Raw genomic sequence first — 20,620 nt, forward strand, 5'->3', positions numbered from 1 at the left:
GGCCTGTTTGGCCAGTTTCCCTGTTCAGTTTTTAAAGACGCCAGGAGATGAAGGGTACATTTCAAATGTTAAAGCTAAATCACTCCTTGAGTTACTTTTCAACAATGACTTGGGCAGTAATTCAGACCCTGGCTGAACTGTGCAGCCCTTTCACATGTTCCAAACAAAGACGGTCTCACCTGACAGCAGTGTTGTGGACACTCGACCTATGGCTTAAGACATAAGCCCAGGACAGGGATAGCCGATGAAAATGCTCTTCCTTGGTGAATAAGGCCTTGACACACATTGTCTTTTCATCTCCATATGTGAGTCATGACCTGGGAGCACTCCCACACACATATGTACATGATCTCAATTGTGGACGTTTTGGTTTATGATATGTAAATATGTTTTTGTTATAATTCCAAGTAGGGGGTTTTAGTTTGTCCATACCTTTTCAGTGTCTTATGAGGAGTGTGTTCTTTGCCAGATGGAATTAGCTGAATTCTGAGGACTTTGAGGGGCATAAATTTGATATCCCAGAGGAAGAGGGCAGATGCTTGGAGGAGAACTGCTTGCTGCTGGTTTGTCCTGCTGCTTTGTTTGCTGTTGGCTGATTTGCTGGTTACCTGGATATCTGGATTTCTTGATGACTGACATTAGTATTTCCCCAAAAGAGCCCTATGACCCTACCCAGTGGAAAGTAGCAAAGAAAACTCCATCCCAAGTCCCTACTAACCTTCTTTCCTTCCTACCTGGTGTTGGAGATTGGAAGGGAGGTAGAAGCATTTAAGACCCTAAATAAAGTAGGTTTGTTAAGAATATATATATATCAACACACAATAAATGCAAACAATTAAAGTTAAAAAAATGATCTTCCTTGTGACTCAAAAGAAAAGCTCATTATTATAATAAATGAGAGATTATGGATGATAGCTTTCTTTATTTAAAAAAAAATCTCAAAGCCTACATATCCATTTACATTTTCAGATTGTTTCGCTGAAACAAAACGAAACAACACAAATAAAAAACACTCACTGATTGGGAACGGAAGTAGCTCAACGGCAAACACTGGCCTAGCATTCACAAGGTCCCGAGTTCCAGCCCCAGCACAGCAAAGCAAACATATAACAAAACACTTTTCAGGAGGCCAGATGTTCAAGGGCAGCTTCAGTTCAGAGTGAGTTCAAAGCCAGTGTAGACAACAACAGCATCATCCACTGCTTCTTGATTAGTCATTACCGATTTTTGCTGTGCATACTTGAAGGTTATCAAAGAAAAAAAAATGCTCAGCTGGACTCTGCTGAAGCCCAGGGTCACTGTCTGGCAATTTCGTTATAAACATTGAAGAAGCACTGTCTCTTTTACCAGAGCGCAGTTATCTACCTCGCTCTCGTGACTTTGTTTTTGTGTTTGTGTGAGTGTTAGGAGATGGAAAAAATAATACTGATCTGAAAATCCGGACTGTTCTGCCCTGAGACAGCAGGCACATCTGCTCTGCTTCTAGAACTATCCCATAGTGGACCCCAACCCGCTGGGCGGTGCTAATCCAGGTAACCCGGTAGAGATGGGCAGGGTATTGCCACCAATTTCAGTGTGTGCTGTCTACACTGCAGCCATCCCTGGGGTGTGGGGAGCGTAGCAGAATCCAGAGCTAAGTTGAAGGGGTTCTCCTGGCTATACCGTTTACAGTTTCAGGAACAGGATCTAGCCAGACATAAGAGCCTTCTGTGAGTAAGCCCAACCCTTAGCTCAATCCAGAGGCAGGCCTGGAAGTGCTGACCGAAGCTGACCTGCCAGGCAAGGGTCACAAACTATGTGACAGGAGTGACATGTCCCACATGACATTTCCACTGAGCTGACAGCCAGTGTGTGCGACCTAGTCCAGTCCACTCCACTCCCCAGGGAGGGGTTGTGTGTGAGGCACTCTGACCTCAATTTAAAGACAGGACAAATGACATGGCTCCCCAGTGGGCCCTGCATAAATACTAGGCATCACACACCATGACAGCTGGTTTGCCTAGAAACCCAATTTAGTCATTTGGCTAGGAGAAAGCTTAATCAGGAGAGAGAAAATAGAAAATCAGCCCTCCCAGAAATGTTTTCTCCTGCCTGTATACCTCATTATTGCAGAGAATGTTTAGTCTACTTCTCAAAAGAAAAGACAACAACGCTCCAGGAAAATGCACACTAGAAAGTCAAAAGACAAGAAAACAAAAAACTCCAAACAAACACTTTCATTCACTAATCTGATTTAGGGCCTTCAAGAGAGGGCTAAGAATTGACAAAAAGCTGAATTTTTGCTTAATCTTTCCAAATGGGTTTAGTTCCTGAATGAAAATGAACAGTGAGTGGAGCCTTCCTTTTCTCTTTTCCTCTCCCAATGTGGTGGCTTCAGCTAAGAGGAAGATGAAGAAGGGGAAGGCCACCTCCCTGACAGGCTTTCTGGCTGAAGGTGGGAAGGAAGCACCTCTGCCCCCAGCCAGGTAGGTGATGAAACAGGTGACCTGCCATTGTAAGGATGGCGATGTGGTACTCCAATACACTGTGCCCTCCTTCCCACTGCTCCACGAGCTGCTCAGGAACCAAATATTGACTAGAGCACCATCCCAAAGCACCATCCTACACTGCTTTCCTAGGGAACCAGTGCTGTGATGTGACAGAAGACTCCATTAAGGAATTCTTAAAGGATGAAGTATCAGCACTATATACTTGCCACGTGACCCCAGCATTCCAAACAGGTTGAAGAGTTTGGCTATGGAGAATCAGTGAGAAGTCTCTAGGTGACAAGAATCTGAGTGGATGTGGCTGATCAAGCAGTGGATGAAGACAGAAATGATTTTTGTTGTTGTTGAGATAGAAATAGAGATGATAACAAAACGGCCATGGACAGGAGGGTCTGCCCCATTGCATACAGCTTTGAGAACTATCTACCTAGGAGAGGTGACGTTCCCTAACAATCGAAATTGTTATGCTTCAGAGCAGTATCAGGATGGCCCATGCTGAGAAACGGATCACTATGGGTGCCGGGATAGCTATGGTGTCAGAGGCAGCAGAGACTATGCCCATATGACTTCATGACAGGCAGTGGCAGAAGGGCATTTGGTAGTGAGTACCATAAGCATGATGACTACAGAGGAGGTAGGATAAAGACAGGTATGACAGATGAGGCGATTGATTGGACCTGGAACTCCAGGGATGATTGCTTTCAGGATGATTATAGGTTTGATGACAGAGGATTCCCCCACTTCCACAACCCCACACACACCTCCAAAGTCCAAACTGCACATAAAGCCCCAGGGTACTACTAAGGAAGCTAATTCCTTTGCTAACATCTCCCAGTCCAGTTGAGCAGACTCTATCTTTGGAAGGGCAAAGCGTGTTGACCCAGCTGATAGAGAAAGAGAAGATCAGCTCCAGAAGGAACAGGCGAAGTTGCAGGGTCAGCTGAATGAGCCAAAATTGGATGGCCAACCCCAGAAAGGGACACCCAAGTTGGCCAAGTGAACTCAGGAAAGAGAAGAGCTGAGGACAGGAAGTGAGTCATCACAGGCTGAGGCCCCATGTCTGGCCAATACCTGAAGGCAAGAAGCGAGAGGTCTCTAGAAAACCAAACACTAACAAAGAAGACGATTGTCACTCTCCAACCTCTCCTAAACCTGATCAGCCTCTAAAGGTAACGCCAGCCCCTCCACCAAAGGAGAACATGTGGGGGCAGCGATGCTCTGACCCTCCCGCTGGATCCCAGCGCTCAGACACAGAGCAGCAGTCCTCTACAAGTGATGGAGGGAAAGTAGCTACTGCTCAGCCCTCTAAGGAAAGATTAGAAAGGAAAGAAGAAAACAAGATAGATAAGGTGAGTGTCCCCAAAGGCCAAAGTGGGAACTCCAGCTGGTCCTGGAGAAGGAGGGAACAAAGACTACTGAAAGGAGTTGGACAGGAAGACGGCAAAAAGGGTCATCACTCCAGATCAGCTCCTGAGCCAGAGAAACCCAAGGAGGACACAGCCTCCAAGGTCAGTTCTGCAAGCAAGTAGGCAGCTCTCTCTGGATGGTGACGACAGGAATGAAGGACACAGCTGTACCAAGCAGACCTCCATCCACACCTTGTGCTTTCTCCTAGTCTCTCTGCCCTGGAACATTCCAGAGCAAATCAAACTAGTCTTGTGCATCCTGGCTTTGCCCCTTCTCAACACTATCCTTTCTAAACTTTAAAATATACCCACATTCTTTCAAAGCCTTGTCACTCTGGCCATCTCATGTTCTTGATGATGCTGTCAGCCTCCCAAAAGTAGGCTCTGTAAGTCACACACCCGTTCTCAAAGATATTTATGTTAGCCACCGGAAAGTCCTGAGGAATCGCTGCTTTTCTCAAGTGAGCCAGCTCTCCTGTCCCCGCCTGCCTGCTCCTGTTGCTTTCACTCCCTTGGAAAACAGTTCGGCCTTCAGTTGGGGTGGTTTCTGTAACTTTCCTTCACCAGAGCCCACATTGGTGCTTGGGTTCATAATGTGTCTCAGACTGCATGGTTTTCTGCTTAGGAGGACTGGTTTCTTAACTTCCCTTAAGAATAAACGATAATGCCAGGAAGTGTTGAACAAGGTCCTGGTTTCTCTTGCAATACAGGAGCTTGACCTGTCTGCTTTGATATGCAGCTTTGTAGGGTTAGCTCCAAAGACAGCAAGTTCCCCTGTTGCAGGAAGCCGGGGCACCTGCAGACAAATGATGCCTGGGTCTTCGTGTGCAAGCACTGGTTCAGTGTGCTCAGCATGGGCATAGCAAGTCACTTCTCTAGTAGACTTGATTGGCTCGTAGCTAGAAAGCGACCTACAGAATGGGTTTTTTAAAAACCATTGGTTGTAGACAGTGAAGAGGTAGTTTGCCCTCTTCATGGCTATTTCCCTTCCAAAAGAAAGCTGTTGGGTCCCGCTCTCTGTTAAAATAAAAGCAGGTATTGACTTATGCCTCACTTCTGAACACATGTAAAATTTGTGCAAAAATATTTTTCCTATGAGATGATCTGTAATCTATAGCTATTACTTGGGAGATGTCCTGGGGTATCAAATCCCAAACTTTAGATTGAGGGTTGTTTTTCTCTCCAAATAAATCCAGTCTTTAAAGTTGAAAGAAAAGAAAGACAGAAAGACAGACAGAAAGAAGATGAGCAGTGGAGATCCCAGGGCATATTCAGTTGGTTTTCCCTTTCCCTCCACAGTTCTGCCCCCATCTCTGTGGGGATGCAATACCAACAGATGTAAACCATAGCTGGCCCACTGGTCTGAGGCACTTTCTGCTGTTTCTCCTGTGTTGTACACACTGTCGGGATTCAGCTTGCTGGGCACACTAGACTTTTTTTTTTTTTACTTGCCTCAGGGAGAAAAGAGAGGTCACTTCCAAGATTCTTGTTAATTGCTTCACCTTTCCTCCTTTCAAGTCTTCTCAGTATCCTGGTTACTTCTTAAGTGGGAATCAGTCTTCTTACTCAGTGTAAATCATATCCACGCTTTTCCAGTGCCTACTGGCCTCCGATGTTCCAAAGGTAAACGGTTAGAAAGCAAACCACAGTGTCACTTCTTTTCCTGAGGGTAGCACCTTGGACTGCTCAGCCATCCCAGCTGCTGCTTTGTTTCTAAGCTAGCGCAGCACCCCCAGTGGTATGGTACCACGTTACCCAGGAACAGGTGCCATCCAAAATCTGGGCTTTCAGAGTTTGGCAGCCAAAGTAAAGAGAAGAAAGGATGCTAGCGGGCCTGCATTTTTGTGGAGCCCCCCCCCCCCCTCAGTTCTCACATGCAGCCTTGGAGCACCCAGGTTCTGTTCTAACTCAGAGTGGAGTTCTACAGTGCTCAAAGCTGAAAACCGACATTCCCTTTCTTCATTTAGAACCCAAGCCACCGCTGAAGAGAGGCCCTTGGGTCTAAAACTTGTGGGATACAGAAAGGAGACCATCTGTAGGAGTCTGAGAAATTGTTGAGAGTTTGAGGCTTGCCTGGACTAGCAGGTGTGTTCAAGGCTAGACTGGCATAGCATGTAAGACTTGGTCTCAAGAAAATAAACGAAACAAAAAAACCTCTGTGGGACAAGGTCTGGTTTCTGCTATGGTGTACGTGGGCTGATCACAACTGTCTGTCAAGAGTGGGACTTCAGAACTTCCATGGAGAGCTGATGAAAATGTCCTCTGCGTCTGCCTCCTGAGTCTCATGTCCTTTGTCACTTTCCAGGGAGATCTGGAGTCCCCTTCCCTACCTCTCTCTGCCCCATGCTATCCTTCTGGGTCACCCTGATTCTAGAATTACAGTTGGCAGCTCTGTTCCTTCAGTGCTCAGACGCCGTTATAAGCTCACCTCCAAACAGCAGAAGGTCTAAAGTGTCCTGAGCTTCCAGGAAGCAGGTGTCGGTTCTGAGGGGTTGCTAGAGGGGTTCCTAGCTTGGAAATGGTGTACAGTGTGCTGCCCTCACCCACGGGGTCCCATCAGAAGCAGACAGCGAAGCATCCAGGCTGGTTATGGGATAGCTGCTTCTCTTCAGTTTGGAGTTACAGGGCAGCAGGGGGCAGGACAGGGGTAGGGTGGGACTAGGCTAGAGATTTCTGACATCCATATCTGAATGTATAGAGGAACAAAGACACACAGAGCTTGGATGTGTGGCTCGGAGCGGCGACACACCACACCCAGGGGCCAGCTGTACAGCTTTGAGGACAAGAGCACAGGGTAGCAGTGGTAAGACTGAAGGCCTGGACCTAAAATAGGTGCAGAAGGCATGGGACACTGGCTGGTTGCCTTGCTGAGGCTGTGGCTGAAAGAGCCAATGAAACTTTCTCAGGTTTATCCCTCAACCGTACGTTTTCCTGATTTCACTGCAATCAAGAAGTTTATGCCAACTTCAGACAAACAAACCAGGAATCAGAGTGAGTGAGCAATCTGCAGAAATCTGGGCGTGTATGATCTGTGCATGCACCAAACAGGAAGTAAGTGTACCCTGTTCCAATTACACAGGACTGGTCTCTAGTAATGTAATGAATGCCCTTTCCTCTCTCCCAGAACCACTAGTATTGATGTGTAAGCATTGGTGAAACATAGTTTTTAATTTCACACCTCACAGAGTCCAGCTGAATGCTTCATAACAACGTAAACAGAAGTCGGGCCAAGCGCTGCAGACAAGCCGGGAGGAGAATGGCTTCCCCTGACCCCTATACCCTGGGACTGCAAGGGGACAGACAGCTGCTAACAAACTGGTTGGCTAAGGCCACAGAAATGTGTCTTCTGATGTTGGGCTGCTGGCGCCAGCCTTTTCTGACTAAACTCTTAACGCTTCGTGCAACAAACCGAATCTCTTTCCTTGGAGCCATCAGGGGAAAAACAAAAGCCTCTTATTTCTTCCTCGACTTCTTTTTGGTGGTGTCGTAAGAACGGACTATTTCCTCCTGTGTGACAGCTCCATGTTCTTCTTGAGAAAAGGCATACCCATCTATGGAGAAACACGGGAAGAAGCATGAGCGGGAGTTAGGGAACGCCCTAAAGACAAGCTGCTTTCCTGGAAGACCCCGCTGGACTGTGTGCTCACGGGACTTTCTTAGCCTTGGATACAGAGACCTGAGATGAAGATGCCCGTAAAAGCAAAGGGGACCATGGTCAGGAGGGACTGTCGTGGCAGGGGCTGATGGAACTGTTATGGGAATAGCTTGGAGTGGAAGGAGATTGTTTTCTGTAGCTGTAGCGAAATACTGTGGGCTAGCTGAATTATAAACTAGAAGTCCAGTTTCAGAACTCCCAGCTCTGGGGGCTGGGGTCCAATAGCAAGAGACAGTACCCAGTTAGGACTTTTTACTGCAATGTAACATGGGGGAGGGAGCAGCACCCCACTCCTGGGTGACAACATTAGTCCACTGGAATAGAGCTCATGCGACCCTATTACCCTTAAAGCTTCCCCCTCGATTCCATCACCACAGCAATGACATACCCACGTGCATTATGGGGCACATTCAAATCACAGCAGTAGCTTTCTTCTTCTTGGAGGCTCAGTGTGGAAAATGTGAATATGGGCTAGTGGGCCACGTCCCTACTGCTCCTACCACCAATCAAGGGGAAACGGCCTCATCTGCCTAATGCTGCTTGGGAGGCCAGAAACATGTTGGGAAAGGAACTCCTAATAGAGAAGCCGGCAAAGCACACAGGACACTTGAGGAGTTCCGGTTTATAAACTGGACTGGTTCTGGCTGCTAAGTCACTGAAGTGGGCTTGTTTCTGGGTAAACAAGGAGAACAAACGCATAAGAAGCCAGATTTAGTGAATGGTTCCATGACCACGGGATGACTGAGCCTCACAGGGCAAATAATAAAACAACTGTTACCACTACACACTGCATGAAAATAGCTCAAGGAGTCCACCTGTCAACATATGACATGGACTCCCACCGCACAGTTGAGGAAACTAAGGCCCAGAGACATTTTTACTTCGCTGAGGTCACAGACCTCTGAGTGGCATGGCTAGGAAGCAAAGCAGGGCAGTATGACCCCTCTCATATGAGAACCCCTGCTGTGGCAGAAGGACAGAAAAATCCCATTGCTCAGTTATACGTCCGGGCCAGACGACGGCACAACCAAGCCTGAGGGCGGTAAAGGCTCCCGTCTTCCTGTCTGAGCTTTATCAATGGAGCTGTCTGATCATTGGCAGACTATTTTTAAACAGTTTTTTCCTTTTTGCGCCGTTGGGGATGGAACCCGGGGCTTCCTGCATCCTAGGTAACTGATGTGGATCATAACCCCCCCCCCCCCACCCCAACCCTATTCCTGCCATACTCTTTAAAAGGGGAAAAGAAATCAGAAGAGGCAGGCAGCTGTCAGTTTGTTAATTGGGTAGTTATTTTTTTTTCCAGATGTTTGACAGAAAGCAAGTCTGCAGGGTGTGAGGACTCAGTCACAAGCGGGACAGGCTGGCCGAAGGCTGTAAGGGAGGGCTCTGTGATACTGTTCATTTGTGTGGCCAAAACCCGGAATCCATGTCCCTAAGGCTAGCTTTCCTGTCCTTCAGGAGAGTGAACCTGCCAGCTATTCCCCAGAAAGGCTTGGGTGGGCACCAAGGATTCCTATGTAGAGTGGGCTGGGGGTCCCCTAGGACACCGAGTCTGAGGAGGAGGAAGAAGATTTCAGCCCAGGCAGTCACAGGAAGGAGGATGGAGTCTGAGAGACAGAGAGAGCATCGAGGTGGGAAGGCCAAACCGGGGTGAGCACGGGACGATGGACACACACCCCTGCCTGCTTCCTAGTCCCATTTCCAACTCCTCCCGAACAGGAAGCCCATGTTGTAGTAGCCACAAGAAGCAGCTCTCAGTGTAGCATGAGCCCCGCAGCCAGGCAAAAGCCAGATGGGGGCTGGGAAAGGGCTCAGCAGGTGCTTGCGCTACACGCTGGGAAATGACTTTGCTCCCTGGAACCTACACAAAGGTGGAAGGAGAGATTGATTCCACAAAGTTGTCCTTTGACCTACACACACACCTGTCACCCACTCCCCTCCAAAATGGGGTGGGTCCTTGAGTAGGGGCAGAAGCCAACCTGGATGGGAAGGCCCAGTGAAGCTACTCCCTGGCCTCAGGCCCTGAGGATGGGGGCTTCCTTATGGTGCTGTCCACAAAGATGGCCCTGCTCCACACATCCTGCTTCTGTGAGGTAAGGAGCGAAGGCTGTGTCTCACCTCTGTTGCCAAAGAGCTTTGAGAAATGGGCCATGGCTTGCTGGAGAGCTCTGTGGGAATGGGAGGAGCTGCTCCCCCTCTGACTCCTCTGTCCAGATCCCTGCCCTGATCACACACAAGGTGTGCTTTGTGAGGCATTCTTACTGCGGTCCAAGAGGACGGCCTTTCCTTGGAATGGTTCAAAGCAAAACCTAGTAAAAGAAAACCAGTGTGTCCTTTGGTAGCAAGGCTGCTTACTGTGGTTACATTTGACAATGTTCATTCTCTAGTCTTCCAGCAAGGAAGGTTTTGTGGATCCCCGAGGGTCATCAGTCCCAGCAGCTGCCCCTGCTTGGGATGTGCTGCTGGAATGATGCCTCTGACTTCCACTGTGGCTGCGGCCACTGCAACCCACCAGAGTGACACTTCAATCTGAAAGATGTCATTGTGATCAAGGACAGGCCTCCCAGGGAGATTCTAGAAGCTCTTTTGAGGTAAGAGGGGAGAGGACCACTGGACTCCCTCTGAGAAGATGGCACTCTCGGTTGTCTGGGCATCTATCGTGGAGGGTGACCAGATGGCCGGAGTACTGGGGACACAAAAGGGAACTTATCTTTTATCAGCTTTGCCAGGCTTTGTAACCTTGGATTCTCGAAGCTGTCTGGGTTGGAGATTGCTTCTCCATAAGAGAAAATGGCCTAGGACCAGGCATGCCTTCCCTCCAACAGCTCTAGCCCTTCCTATGGACTCCAGGAGGCATCCTTGGCTGATCTTATGATGGCTGCAGCTTGCTGTGACCTGTTTCTTTCTAGTTTACACTCTGGAGGGGGAGGCCTCTGTATGGGAGGCCATAGAGAAAGGAGCCTGTCTCAATAGTCAGTCCAATTTGGAAAATTCCTAATCATTTTTAGGCTGTGTGTGTGTGTGTGTGTGTGTGTGTGTGTGTAAGCAGTTATGAATGAAAGTTATGAATAAATGATAAGACATTAAAAATAAACATTAGTAGGGTTATCAAAACCTAAGTAAATGAATTATAAAGACTAGTTAGGGGTGTCCTTTTGGACACCCAACTCTGGAAGAGTCAATCTCATGGCTACAAAGGGGTCCTGTGGGCTGGCAAGGGGCTGCCTCAGTAACTCTGAGTGAACGTTCCTAGGCTTCTCTTCTGGGAGGTAGGCAAACACTGTCATCCGAACCTGTTCTCAGGTGAGCAGAGCATGACCCAATGCCCCTCTAAAGGCAGGAGGATGGCAAGTTCAAGGCCAGATGGGGCAACAGATTGAGAACCTATCTCGAGATGGAAAGTAAAAAGAGAGCTGGGACTAGATTAGGAGTAGAGAATTTGCCTACCGTAAATTTCAGGTTCACTTTGAGTACAAAACAAAAGTAAGGAAGGAGGAAAGACTTATCCTAAAAGATTTATCCTAGGAAGGGGTAAGGGTTTCCCTGGCAGGAATTTTCTCATTAGAAACCAGGCCTGGTGAAAGTTAGGATGGTCCAGTGAAAAGATAAGCCCCGGGGTCACTCACTGACACACTATCTGGCAGCTCCCAAGTCTGACCAGGAAGCAGGATTTCTTTCTAGGTTATTTTAGGGGGGACATTTAACTGGTATTTGCATCCCTATGGGGGAGTCAAGGGAAGCTCCAGCTCTCTGCACATGCAGCTTTTGTTTGTCTTGATGGGGATGGAGGGACCGAGAGGAAACGTTCTCTAACTCATTTGTGATCCTCCTGGCTCCTGCTTCTAGACAGAGTGGCGTACAGTTTATTTCTTCATTGTTTTGTCTTGTTGGGGTGGAACATTTGGTGAATCTGATAAAGTCAAGTCATTCCCCCACCTCCCAATTTCAGAATAAAATTCTTACATTCTATTCCTTTGAACCTAATAGTAGCCTAATATAATAGTAGCTTAATGAAAGAAGAGTTTCAGAGGGGATGCAAATTACGGGGCTGATGATGAAATTTAGACTGTGCAGGAAACACTGATCTCAGTTATTAATACTACACACATTGGCAGGTCATAAGAACTGTATTACTCTAATTTTTTGTTACTATAATGAAACATTCAAAGCTGAGAATCTTATAAAGCAAGAAGATTTATTTCATCTCTCAGACCTGGAAGTTAAAGATTGAGTGATGGGCTTGCTGGAAGGGTCCCAAGGTGGTACAAGACATCACATGGCAAGAGTCAGGGATGTGTATATGACTTTCTCTCTCTCTCTCTCTCTCTCTCTCTCTCTCTCTCTCTCTCTCTTCCTCCCTCCCTCGCCACAGGATTCAGTTATGAGGGCTATGTCGTGATGACTGAGCCCAATTTGAATCATTAGTAAAGGTTCTGACTTAATTTTCTGCCCCTGATACAAACCATGGTAAAGGCTGAACATTGAAGATTACAGTTTCTCAAGTTCCCAGAGAGGTGAGGTCTGTGACAGCAGGACAGTCGGAGGGGACATTCAAAGCTCAGAGAAGTTACAGAGCCCTTCTGAGACCCAAGTTCTGAGTGCTTGAAAGTCTGGTTGTGAATGGCAAGAACATTCTAAGTTATTTAACAGGCTCTAGTACTACTCATTAAGGGTTTAAAATTTTTAACAATTTTATTTGTTGTGTATGAGTGTTGTCTAAACATATGTCTATGCTGCCTGGGTGCCTGAAGAGGCCAGAAGATGTCAGATTCCCTGGGATTGGAGTCACAGATAATTGTGAGCCACTGTGTGGTTGCTAGGTATTGAGGCTGGGTCCTCTGGAAGAGCAGCTAATGTTCTTAACTGCTGAGCCATCTCTCCAGCCCTCCATTAAGGTTTTTTTTTTCTTTTTTTAAATAAATGTGGCATGCATGACATTACAAACTGTCTTATTCTTATATTTCTTCAGTACACTTTTTTCTTTTCAAGTGTTGACTCAAGTATTGTTAAGACAGTTATAGCTGTCTCCCAGACATATGTGAACACATGTAATTGGTTTTGATACTGAAGAATGAACCTAGGCCCTGTGTATGCTAAGTAAGAGGTCTGCCACCGAGCCCTGTCTCCAGCCCTCAGCTCACTTTTAATTTTGAGACAGGATCTCACTGAGTTGCTCAGGCTGGTCTTGAGCTCACTTTGTAGCTCAAGTAGCTTTGGCCTTGTGATCGTCCTGCCTCAGTCTCCTTCCTTATGTGGCTGCACGTATTCTTTCTCTGATTACTCTGAAACATTCATTAGGGAAGCCGTGTGGACCACAATGTGGACGCATCCATCCTAAGGGCTTTCTATACTTCATGTGAGAAGGTATTAAGGATATCATATAATCATTTTTTGTTTGTTTGTTTGGTTGGTTAATTGGTTTTTCAAGACAGGGTTTCTCTGTGTAGCCTTGGCTGTCCTGGACTTGCTTTGTGGACCAGGCTGGCCTCAAACTCAAAGAGATCTGCCTGCCTCTGCCTTCCTGAATGCTGGGATGACAGGCAAAGTCCCAGAGGAAAAAAGTAGAAACTTTGAGAAATACATGCGCTCTCCAGAGTTGCTCAGCTAACTGAATAATAACCACAATACTTAGCACTCACTGAACTCTTCAGGTCCAACATTCTTCTAGAACCCTATATCTATATGATCTCATCTTATCCTCCCAATAACCCTGGCTGCGTTCTCACAGTGTTCCCATTTTACAGATGTGGACACAGAGAGGTAAAGTGGTAGGACAGGAAGCCAGCAGTGTGGGTCTAGAGGAGGACCCCTGCAGCTTGAGTCCAGAAGGGACTGATTTCCTTGGAGGATCTCATCAGTCCTCATACCTTGACCTCCACCTTCGGTCAGAGATATGACTGTGACCCAGATCCCATGGTGATGACCTAGAAGCCACAGTGATGACCTAGAAGCCACGGCATAGCACTACCACCTGTGGCAGGTGGATGCTCTCTGTTTGAGCCTCTGATACTTGTGCCCTCCTAGATGTGCTACGTATCTCTTCTAGGGGCTTCGGGAAATAGGAAAAAGAGTGGTGTGCTGACAGGTGACATGACTACCCTTCTCTCCCCACTGAGAAAGCCTCTGTTGGCAGGCAGAGCTCAGCTGCCCTGCCCAGCAGGCCATCAGTATGTGCTCTTTCTGAGCACCCACTTTCAGCTTTTAGGAAGTGTACTCACTCTGCCAGGAGTGGACCCTTCCCAGGCCCGGCCGCCCCACTCACCCTGCCGCCTGCCGCCCACTGCTACCCACTGTCACTTACGGGTGACGCACTGCTGGATGGAGCCTGCACGGAAGAGAGTTGGGGGTGTCTTCCTGCTCAGCCTCTTGATCAAACGGTCGCGCTCATTCAACCTGCAAGAGAGCAAAGAGGGTCAGGACCCAGGCCACCCCAACACCTCTCTGAGGATCCAGGTAGCTTCAGACTGAGAGAATGAGGCAGAGGGGCCTCCTGTGTCCACAAGGTTTATTTGTTCCTCTCCCAGGGGCAATACATAAGCCCTTTTCATACTAGGCAGATATCTCTCTATCTCGTCCCTTCACCTCTCTCAACATGTTGAAGCCCAAACCCTGAACAGGATTGCACTTGGAGATCAGACCTGTACAGAGGGTAAAATGACATACAAATGGGCCCTGATCCTTATAAAGAAAGGAGATCGAGATTGAGACACACACAGAGGGAAGTCCATGTGAGTGCCAGACGGAGGCAAGGAAAGACTGCAGACTTCGGCCTTATGGGCATTTCTGGTTTAGATTTGCAGCTCTAGAACAGAGAGGTGTCAGCCCTCACTATAGCACTTAGTCTAGGCAGCTGGAATTCTGAGCAGACAAGTCCATGCCCCCCTCCCACTATTTTCAGAAAGCTCAAGTACCTTAAGAGGCTGAAGCCTGAGGGCATCTGTGCTGATCACAGCCCTGCTTTTACCCAAAGTACAAATAATAAAGAAAAGAACTAATTTCACAAAAATTAAAACCTTTAAACTGGGCACAGTGGTACACACCTATCATTCCAGCTACTTGGAGCCTGAGAACCAAGTATTACTTCCAGAAATTTAAGGCTAGCCTGGGTAAAATAGCCTAGCAAGATCCAGTCTAAACAAAACAAAACAAATGAAACAACAACTCCCCCCCCCCGAAACCAAACCAACAAACAAAAAATAAAAATAAGTTGGGCTGAGGAGATGGCTCAGTGGTCCAGACCACCCATTGCCCTTGCAGAGGATCAGGGTTCATTCATTCATTCAAGTCCTTTGTTCATGTGTCAGTTGGACTGTGTATATTTTTGCTGTTCATCCATAGGATTTTCTTATATATTCTAGATACCATACCACATTATGGTTCATAATCACCATGACTGTAGTCCTAGGGGATTTGGAGGCCCTCTTCTGGCCTTGGACACCATGCACACATGTGGCACACATACAAGCAGGTCAAACACTCACACATGAAATTTTAAAAATCCAGAAAAAAAAAAAAACAAAAAACAAAAAACAAAAACAAACAAACAAAAAAAAAAAAAACAAGTTAAAATATCAAAAGGTTATTGTTGGTATAATGTTCTTATGGAATGTAAACAATTTAACCTTGTTCATTCAAATGCTGATTTCTCTACCCCACTATCTGGTTTCAATCTGGACATAGCATTGTGATGTTTATTCTAAGCACCACCTGCCTCAAGTTTGTGTAAACATGCCATCATTTGTTCTCTGTAATTTGTTCTCAATAAAACAACCAGCCAATGCTGAGCAATGGAGAGAATAAGGTGGGACATCTTGGTCTGGAGGGGAGGAGAAAGAAGTGAATGGGAGGAGTCGGAGAGGAGAGATGGGAAGGAGAGGACTTGGAGCCAGAGGAGAGAAGAACCGGACCTAATATATGACAAGTATAATGTGGAAAATCTGGATGGGAGGAAACTATGCAGGCTTGGAGGTTTAGGATGGAGTAACTATCGCCCAGCATTGTGCTCTAGGTTAATTAAGTAAATCCTAGTCTCTGTGTGGTGATTTGGGCACATAGCTGATCTAGGAGTAACTGCTACTTAACTAAAAGATAAATCAATAATAAATGTTAATAACCAAACAACAGATCATTACAAAGGAGCAAAAGGCAACTACAAAGTGGGAGAAACATTTGCTCTTTAGTCATATCTGATAAGGACCTGGTATCTAGAATACATAAGAAATTCCTAAGAATTAACAGCAAAAGGTAAACAATCCAACTGAAACATGAACAAAGGACTTGAATGAATTTCTGTACAATGAAGAAGCACACTGGTCAGCATGTACATGCAAAGATTGGCAATGTATTCGTGACTGGGAAATGCTAATCAAAACCACAATGAGATATTGTTTCACACCCACAAGGATGGCTATGGATACAGCAAACAAAACAAACAAAATAGGAAAGGATGAGGGGTGGAGAAAGTGTGGAGAAACTGGAACCCTCTTATATCACTGATGGGACTACAAGATCGCAAAGCCACTGCTCCTCAGGAGGTTAGCCTAAATCAACAATATCACCTAGACACCTTACTCCTAGACACACACTCACAGCTGAGATGGACTCAGACGACACCTGCACACCAAGAGTCACACCACCATTATTCACAGACATCTAAGGGTGGAAACCAAATATACATCAGCTGATGAATGAATAAATAAATAAAATGTGTCACATCCATGAAAAAAATATTAATCTATGCTATAGAAGAATTCAGCCATGATCCATGATACACACAGACATGCTTTGAAAACATACCCAGTTCCAAAGGCCAGGTATATGAAATTTTCAGAGTAGGCTATTGTGGACATTTTGGTTTATGAGATGTAAACATATTTTTGTTATAATTCCAAGTGGGGGAATTTCAGTTTGGCCACACCTGTTAATTGTCTCTTGCAGGGCATGGTCTTTGCCAGCTAGAATTAATTGAATTCTGAGGACTTTGAGGGGTATAAATAATGACAGCCTAGAGGAAAAAAAGGGCAGTGGCTTGGAGGAGACAGAGAAGGGCTGCTTGCTTCTCTTATTGGCTTGCTGGTTTGCTGGTTACCTGGACTTCTGGATTTCCTGACAATGTATATCGGTATTGCTCCCAGAAGACTCCTACAGTCCTACCCAACAGGAAGAAGTAAAGAGGGCTACGTCTCCTTTCCCTTACAGCTTTCTGTTTTCTCCTACCTGGTGCTGGGGGGCTGGAAGGAAAGTATAAGCTTTAAGGAAGCCCCAAATAAGTATTGTTGGAAAAACTAGTGCCAACAGTAGGCAAACGTATGAAGACAGACAGAAAACTACATGCCTAGGCTGCCAGCAGCTGCAGGGCAGGTGGAGTGAAGGGAAGACTGGGTGTTTAAAGCATGATGGGTTCCCTTTAGGGAAAGAAACATGTTCTGAACATGTTAATAAACTGGAAAAAGTCTTAATATTGTAATTGCAAATGTCACAGAACTGTAGACTTTAAAATGACAAAGTCTAAATTACATAAATTGGATCACAACCGAAAACAGAAAAATTAAATTTTAATAAAGGAGGAATAGGTCTTGATTCAAGACCAGTTCCCTCATATTCTCCAAACTGTTGGCATCTTTACAGCTCATTTCTCCAGCATTGCGGGGGTGTTGAAGTAAAGTGTTGTCTCTGCTAGCTGGGATCTACTGGAATGGAAGGTGTTGGGTAAACACAAACTCAGCCTAGCTATGAGCTACGTGCAGTCTTGGTGCCTCCTTAATAATGACGTTGAAACTGAAGCTCCGACAAGTCCTCACAAACGGGCCCTTTTTAGAAGCTGACATACCTTGGAGGAGGTGTTATGTTCCTGTCCTGGAAAATAAGCAGTCTGAGGAAGGAGGGGTACACTGGGAAGGGTTGTGCTGGAGAAAAATAAACTCTCATATCCACATTTCTGTTAGGAAGCGCTTCCTTCCCCCACGAAAATCACACAAGACTGGAAGTCGCCTAAGCGCAGGAGTGCAAGGCAGCCAGTGAGTACTGGCCTGTTTTCACCTCCCTGCAGCAGATCCCACAGCTGATAAGATTCACAGAAGATGCCATAACAAAATCCCAAACATATGAGTAGTTTTAGAAGCTCATCTTTAAATTAGCTGCTGGCCATTCCTGAAAGCATAGGCGTACAGGACTTGCCTAACAGGCTCAAGGCCTTGGGTTCATCCCCAACACCCCCCAAACCAAACCAGCCATTAGAAGAACATGGAGATGACTGTGATATGTCCCCTCCCTTCAGGCAGAGCCAGATACCTACCAAGTCTGAAGGCTCTGGGAAGTCTCACTTGCCTTAGGTGGTGGCTATTCTTGGTTGTCAACTTTCTTACTTCTAGAATTAACTAAAATCTAAAGGGGGGAACACTTGTGAGTGATTTTTGCTTAATTTGAAGTGGAAAGATCCACTTCTTTTTTTATATAATTTTTATTGTATGTGCATGAGTGTGAAGGTGTCAGATTCCTTGGATGGGGGTTACAAACAGATGTGAGCTGCTGGGAATTGAACCCAGGTCCATTTGGAAGAGCATACAGCACTCTTAACCACTGAGCCATCTCTCCAACACCAGGAAGATCTACTTCTAATCTGGATCTTTGAGGTGGGAAGACACACCTTTAATCCAGATCTTTTGAGATAGGAAGACATACCTTTAATCCAGGTCTTTAATCCAGAGCTAATCTGGACCATGCATGCTGCTGAAAGCCTATAGGACATGGAAGCTTCAGCTCTTTGCTTGCTATCACCCTGCTGGCAAGTCCATTTCTTCACTGGCATTAGAACCTACTTCTTAATGAATCCAGAGTAGAATGAAGACCAGCTCAGACATCCAACCTCCAACAACTGGATTCTTAGACCTTCCATTAATAGCCATCCATTGCTGGATTAGTTGGACCACAGCCAAAATGTCATTCTAATAAATCCCATACATATATTCTATAAGTTCTGTTACTCTAGAGAACCCTGACTAATATACCTCAGAAGCAACTAAAAGCTTCACATCTGAAATCAAACTTGAGTTTCCCCAAAACCCATTCTTCTAGCAAAAAGCTGATCCACTTACTGTTCCAAAGGCAGCAACTTCAGAGCTTAGTGCTCTGAGAGCTGTCTAGAACCTTCTCTGGGTCATTTCTTCCATTTCATCCTGTTGACCAGGGCACCTATGGTCTTAGACTGTGATATTTATGTGCACAGTAAGGTCCCTCAGAGACTGTCTTCCTGCATTTCTTCCAGGACCTGCCCCAGGCTGAGCAGAGGACTTGGTTAGCAATATGATGTGTCATGGACTACACTGTGACAGCTAGTCCTCTTCTGATGTGTACCTATGACATAATCATGTTAGTCTTTGCCTCTTCGTGTGTCTTCTAGGACAGTGCCAAGCTCAGGCCATAGCAGGTTTGCCAAAGCGGCCCAAATCAACTCCTCTGTATTATTCTTGAAAACCACAGAATATCTCTTGTCTCCCAGGAGGAGGGCTCATTCCCAATATTGAGAATGTGAGGAAAAGTCTGAATTTGCAGAGAATAAACTCTGTATTTTCTTTAAAATTCAGGCTGCAAGGTGTTGTAGGAGGCCAGTATAGCTGAGCGGGTAACAAGGTTAATGGACAATCTAAATTTCATTCCAGAAATAAGAAGGCAATATTTCCTTTCCTCTGTGGACTCAGCTCCCATCTGCCTATCAGAATTGGGGACCTGGGGGACAGAGATTGGCAGTGGCATGGTACTTACTTTCCTTGATCCCAGACAAGCTCTTAGGATGCTTCTGAGTGTTGGAGGAAATCTTATTTTCTTACAATGTAGTTTGGGTGAATTCTTGCCAAAAGGAGAATTTTTCTAGGAAGCACAGTACCAACAGGGTAAGAAGAATAAAGGGGAAAATAACCGGTTCTCAGCCTCAGAACAAGTGGTGTCTGCCAGGCCACATGGCCTACAGTCAGGGCAGAGGTAAAAGATGGCCGGCCATGGGTGAAAACCTGAGGGGGGGGCACCAAGAAAAGAGGGCAGAGGTACCGCCGGCATTTGAAAGTGTTGTCCTGTTCTGTGTGCTTGACAGCTGGGATGGCAACTTAAACAAACCAATGAGGTTAGGAGGAAAGTTCAAAACGAAACATACGTATGCTGGCAGCCAGTGCTCACTCTGTCCTGTAACAGTAGCCTCAGGAGAAATGGCCAAAAGGCTGGTAAAGACTGGTAACACATTGTCAGAACCCGTTAGCTCAGAAAAATAACAACCATCACATCAGGTCCCTGTGTGGAGAGACCTCTGCTCCCAGGAAGGGGGAGATGGGGGGCATGCACCCCATTACTCCTTGCTGAGTGGAGCTGATGACTCGACACCAGGTGCAAAGCAAACCTAATGAGCCTGAAGATGTGGTGGGAAGAAGGAAGATCCTCAAGGAACCACAGCTGAGAACCCAAGTTTCCACTGACCTCACGCCTCCGACTTGGAGCTGCAGATCTCGTAGCCCCAAGTGCTCACAAGAACAGATAAAGAGGAGCTCAGTCTACTCTAGCCACAGGCACAGCACAGCAAGATGATAACCTTCCAACTCTAGCTGCTTTATCCGAGCCAGACACCCTAGAAAAATGTATGATTCTCTCCCACCCATGCCAGCCATGACTGAGAGGAAGCCTGGGCTTGCTGCCTGAAGAAACTGGCAAGAGGCTGTCCAACAGCACTTCTTGCAGAGAGCTGTGATCCTCAATGACAGCCAGTGCTGTGTTAGCCTCTGAAGTGGAGAACAGGGGGTGCCCACAGGGAGCTGGAGGTGGACCTTCAGCCAGGACAGTGTGAAGGCTTTCTGGCCCCTGCTCACCGGGAGTCAGGGGAGCTCAAATGGAGAACCAGGAACCAGGCACCAGCAGAGGTCATTATTTCTATCCCAAGACTGGTATAGGCTGCCATAAAATGCAGGGTCTCTAATGTCCAGAATTTATCACCAAGATGACAGGGATGGTGGAATTATCTAATGGACTTTAAAGTGCTATGACAATCACACACACACACACACACACACACACACACACACACACACACACAC

General features: G+C 46.4%; 1 protein-coding gene and 1 pseudogene across 3 annotated transcripts in view; one reads left to right on the forward strand and one right to left on the reverse strand.

The window, feature by feature from the left end:
* Positions 1-901: 901 nt before the first annotated feature.
* Positions 902-20,620, reverse strand: part of Atp8a2 (ATPase phospholipid transporting 8A2) — a 504,296-nt gene continuing 484,577 nt past the window's right edge. For all 3 annotated transcript variants that reach the window (XM_055617218.1, XM_055617234.1, XM_055617226.1), the window contains 2 exons: positions 13,849-13,940; positions 902-7,443 (listed from right to left, as the gene is read on the reverse strand). In XM_055617218.1, the coding sequence (XP_055473193.1) occupies positions 7,346-7,443; positions 13,849-13,940 (190 nt within the window). In that variant the 3' untranslated portion in view covers positions 902-7,345. The remainder of the gene's footprint in view (positions 7,444-13,848; positions 13,941-20,620) is intronic.
* On the forward strand, positions 2,320-4,193 carry LOC129684450 (eukaryotic translation initiation factor 4B-like; annotated as a pseudogene).

The sequence above is a fragment of the Psammomys obesus genome, unplaced genomic scaffold (assembly GCF_907164565.1).
Source record: "Psammomys obesus unplaced genomic scaffold, mPsaObe1.curated_primary_1811, whole genome shotgun sequence".
NCBI lineage: Eukaryota > Metazoa > Chordata > Mammalia > Rodentia > Muridae > Psammomys > Psammomys obesus.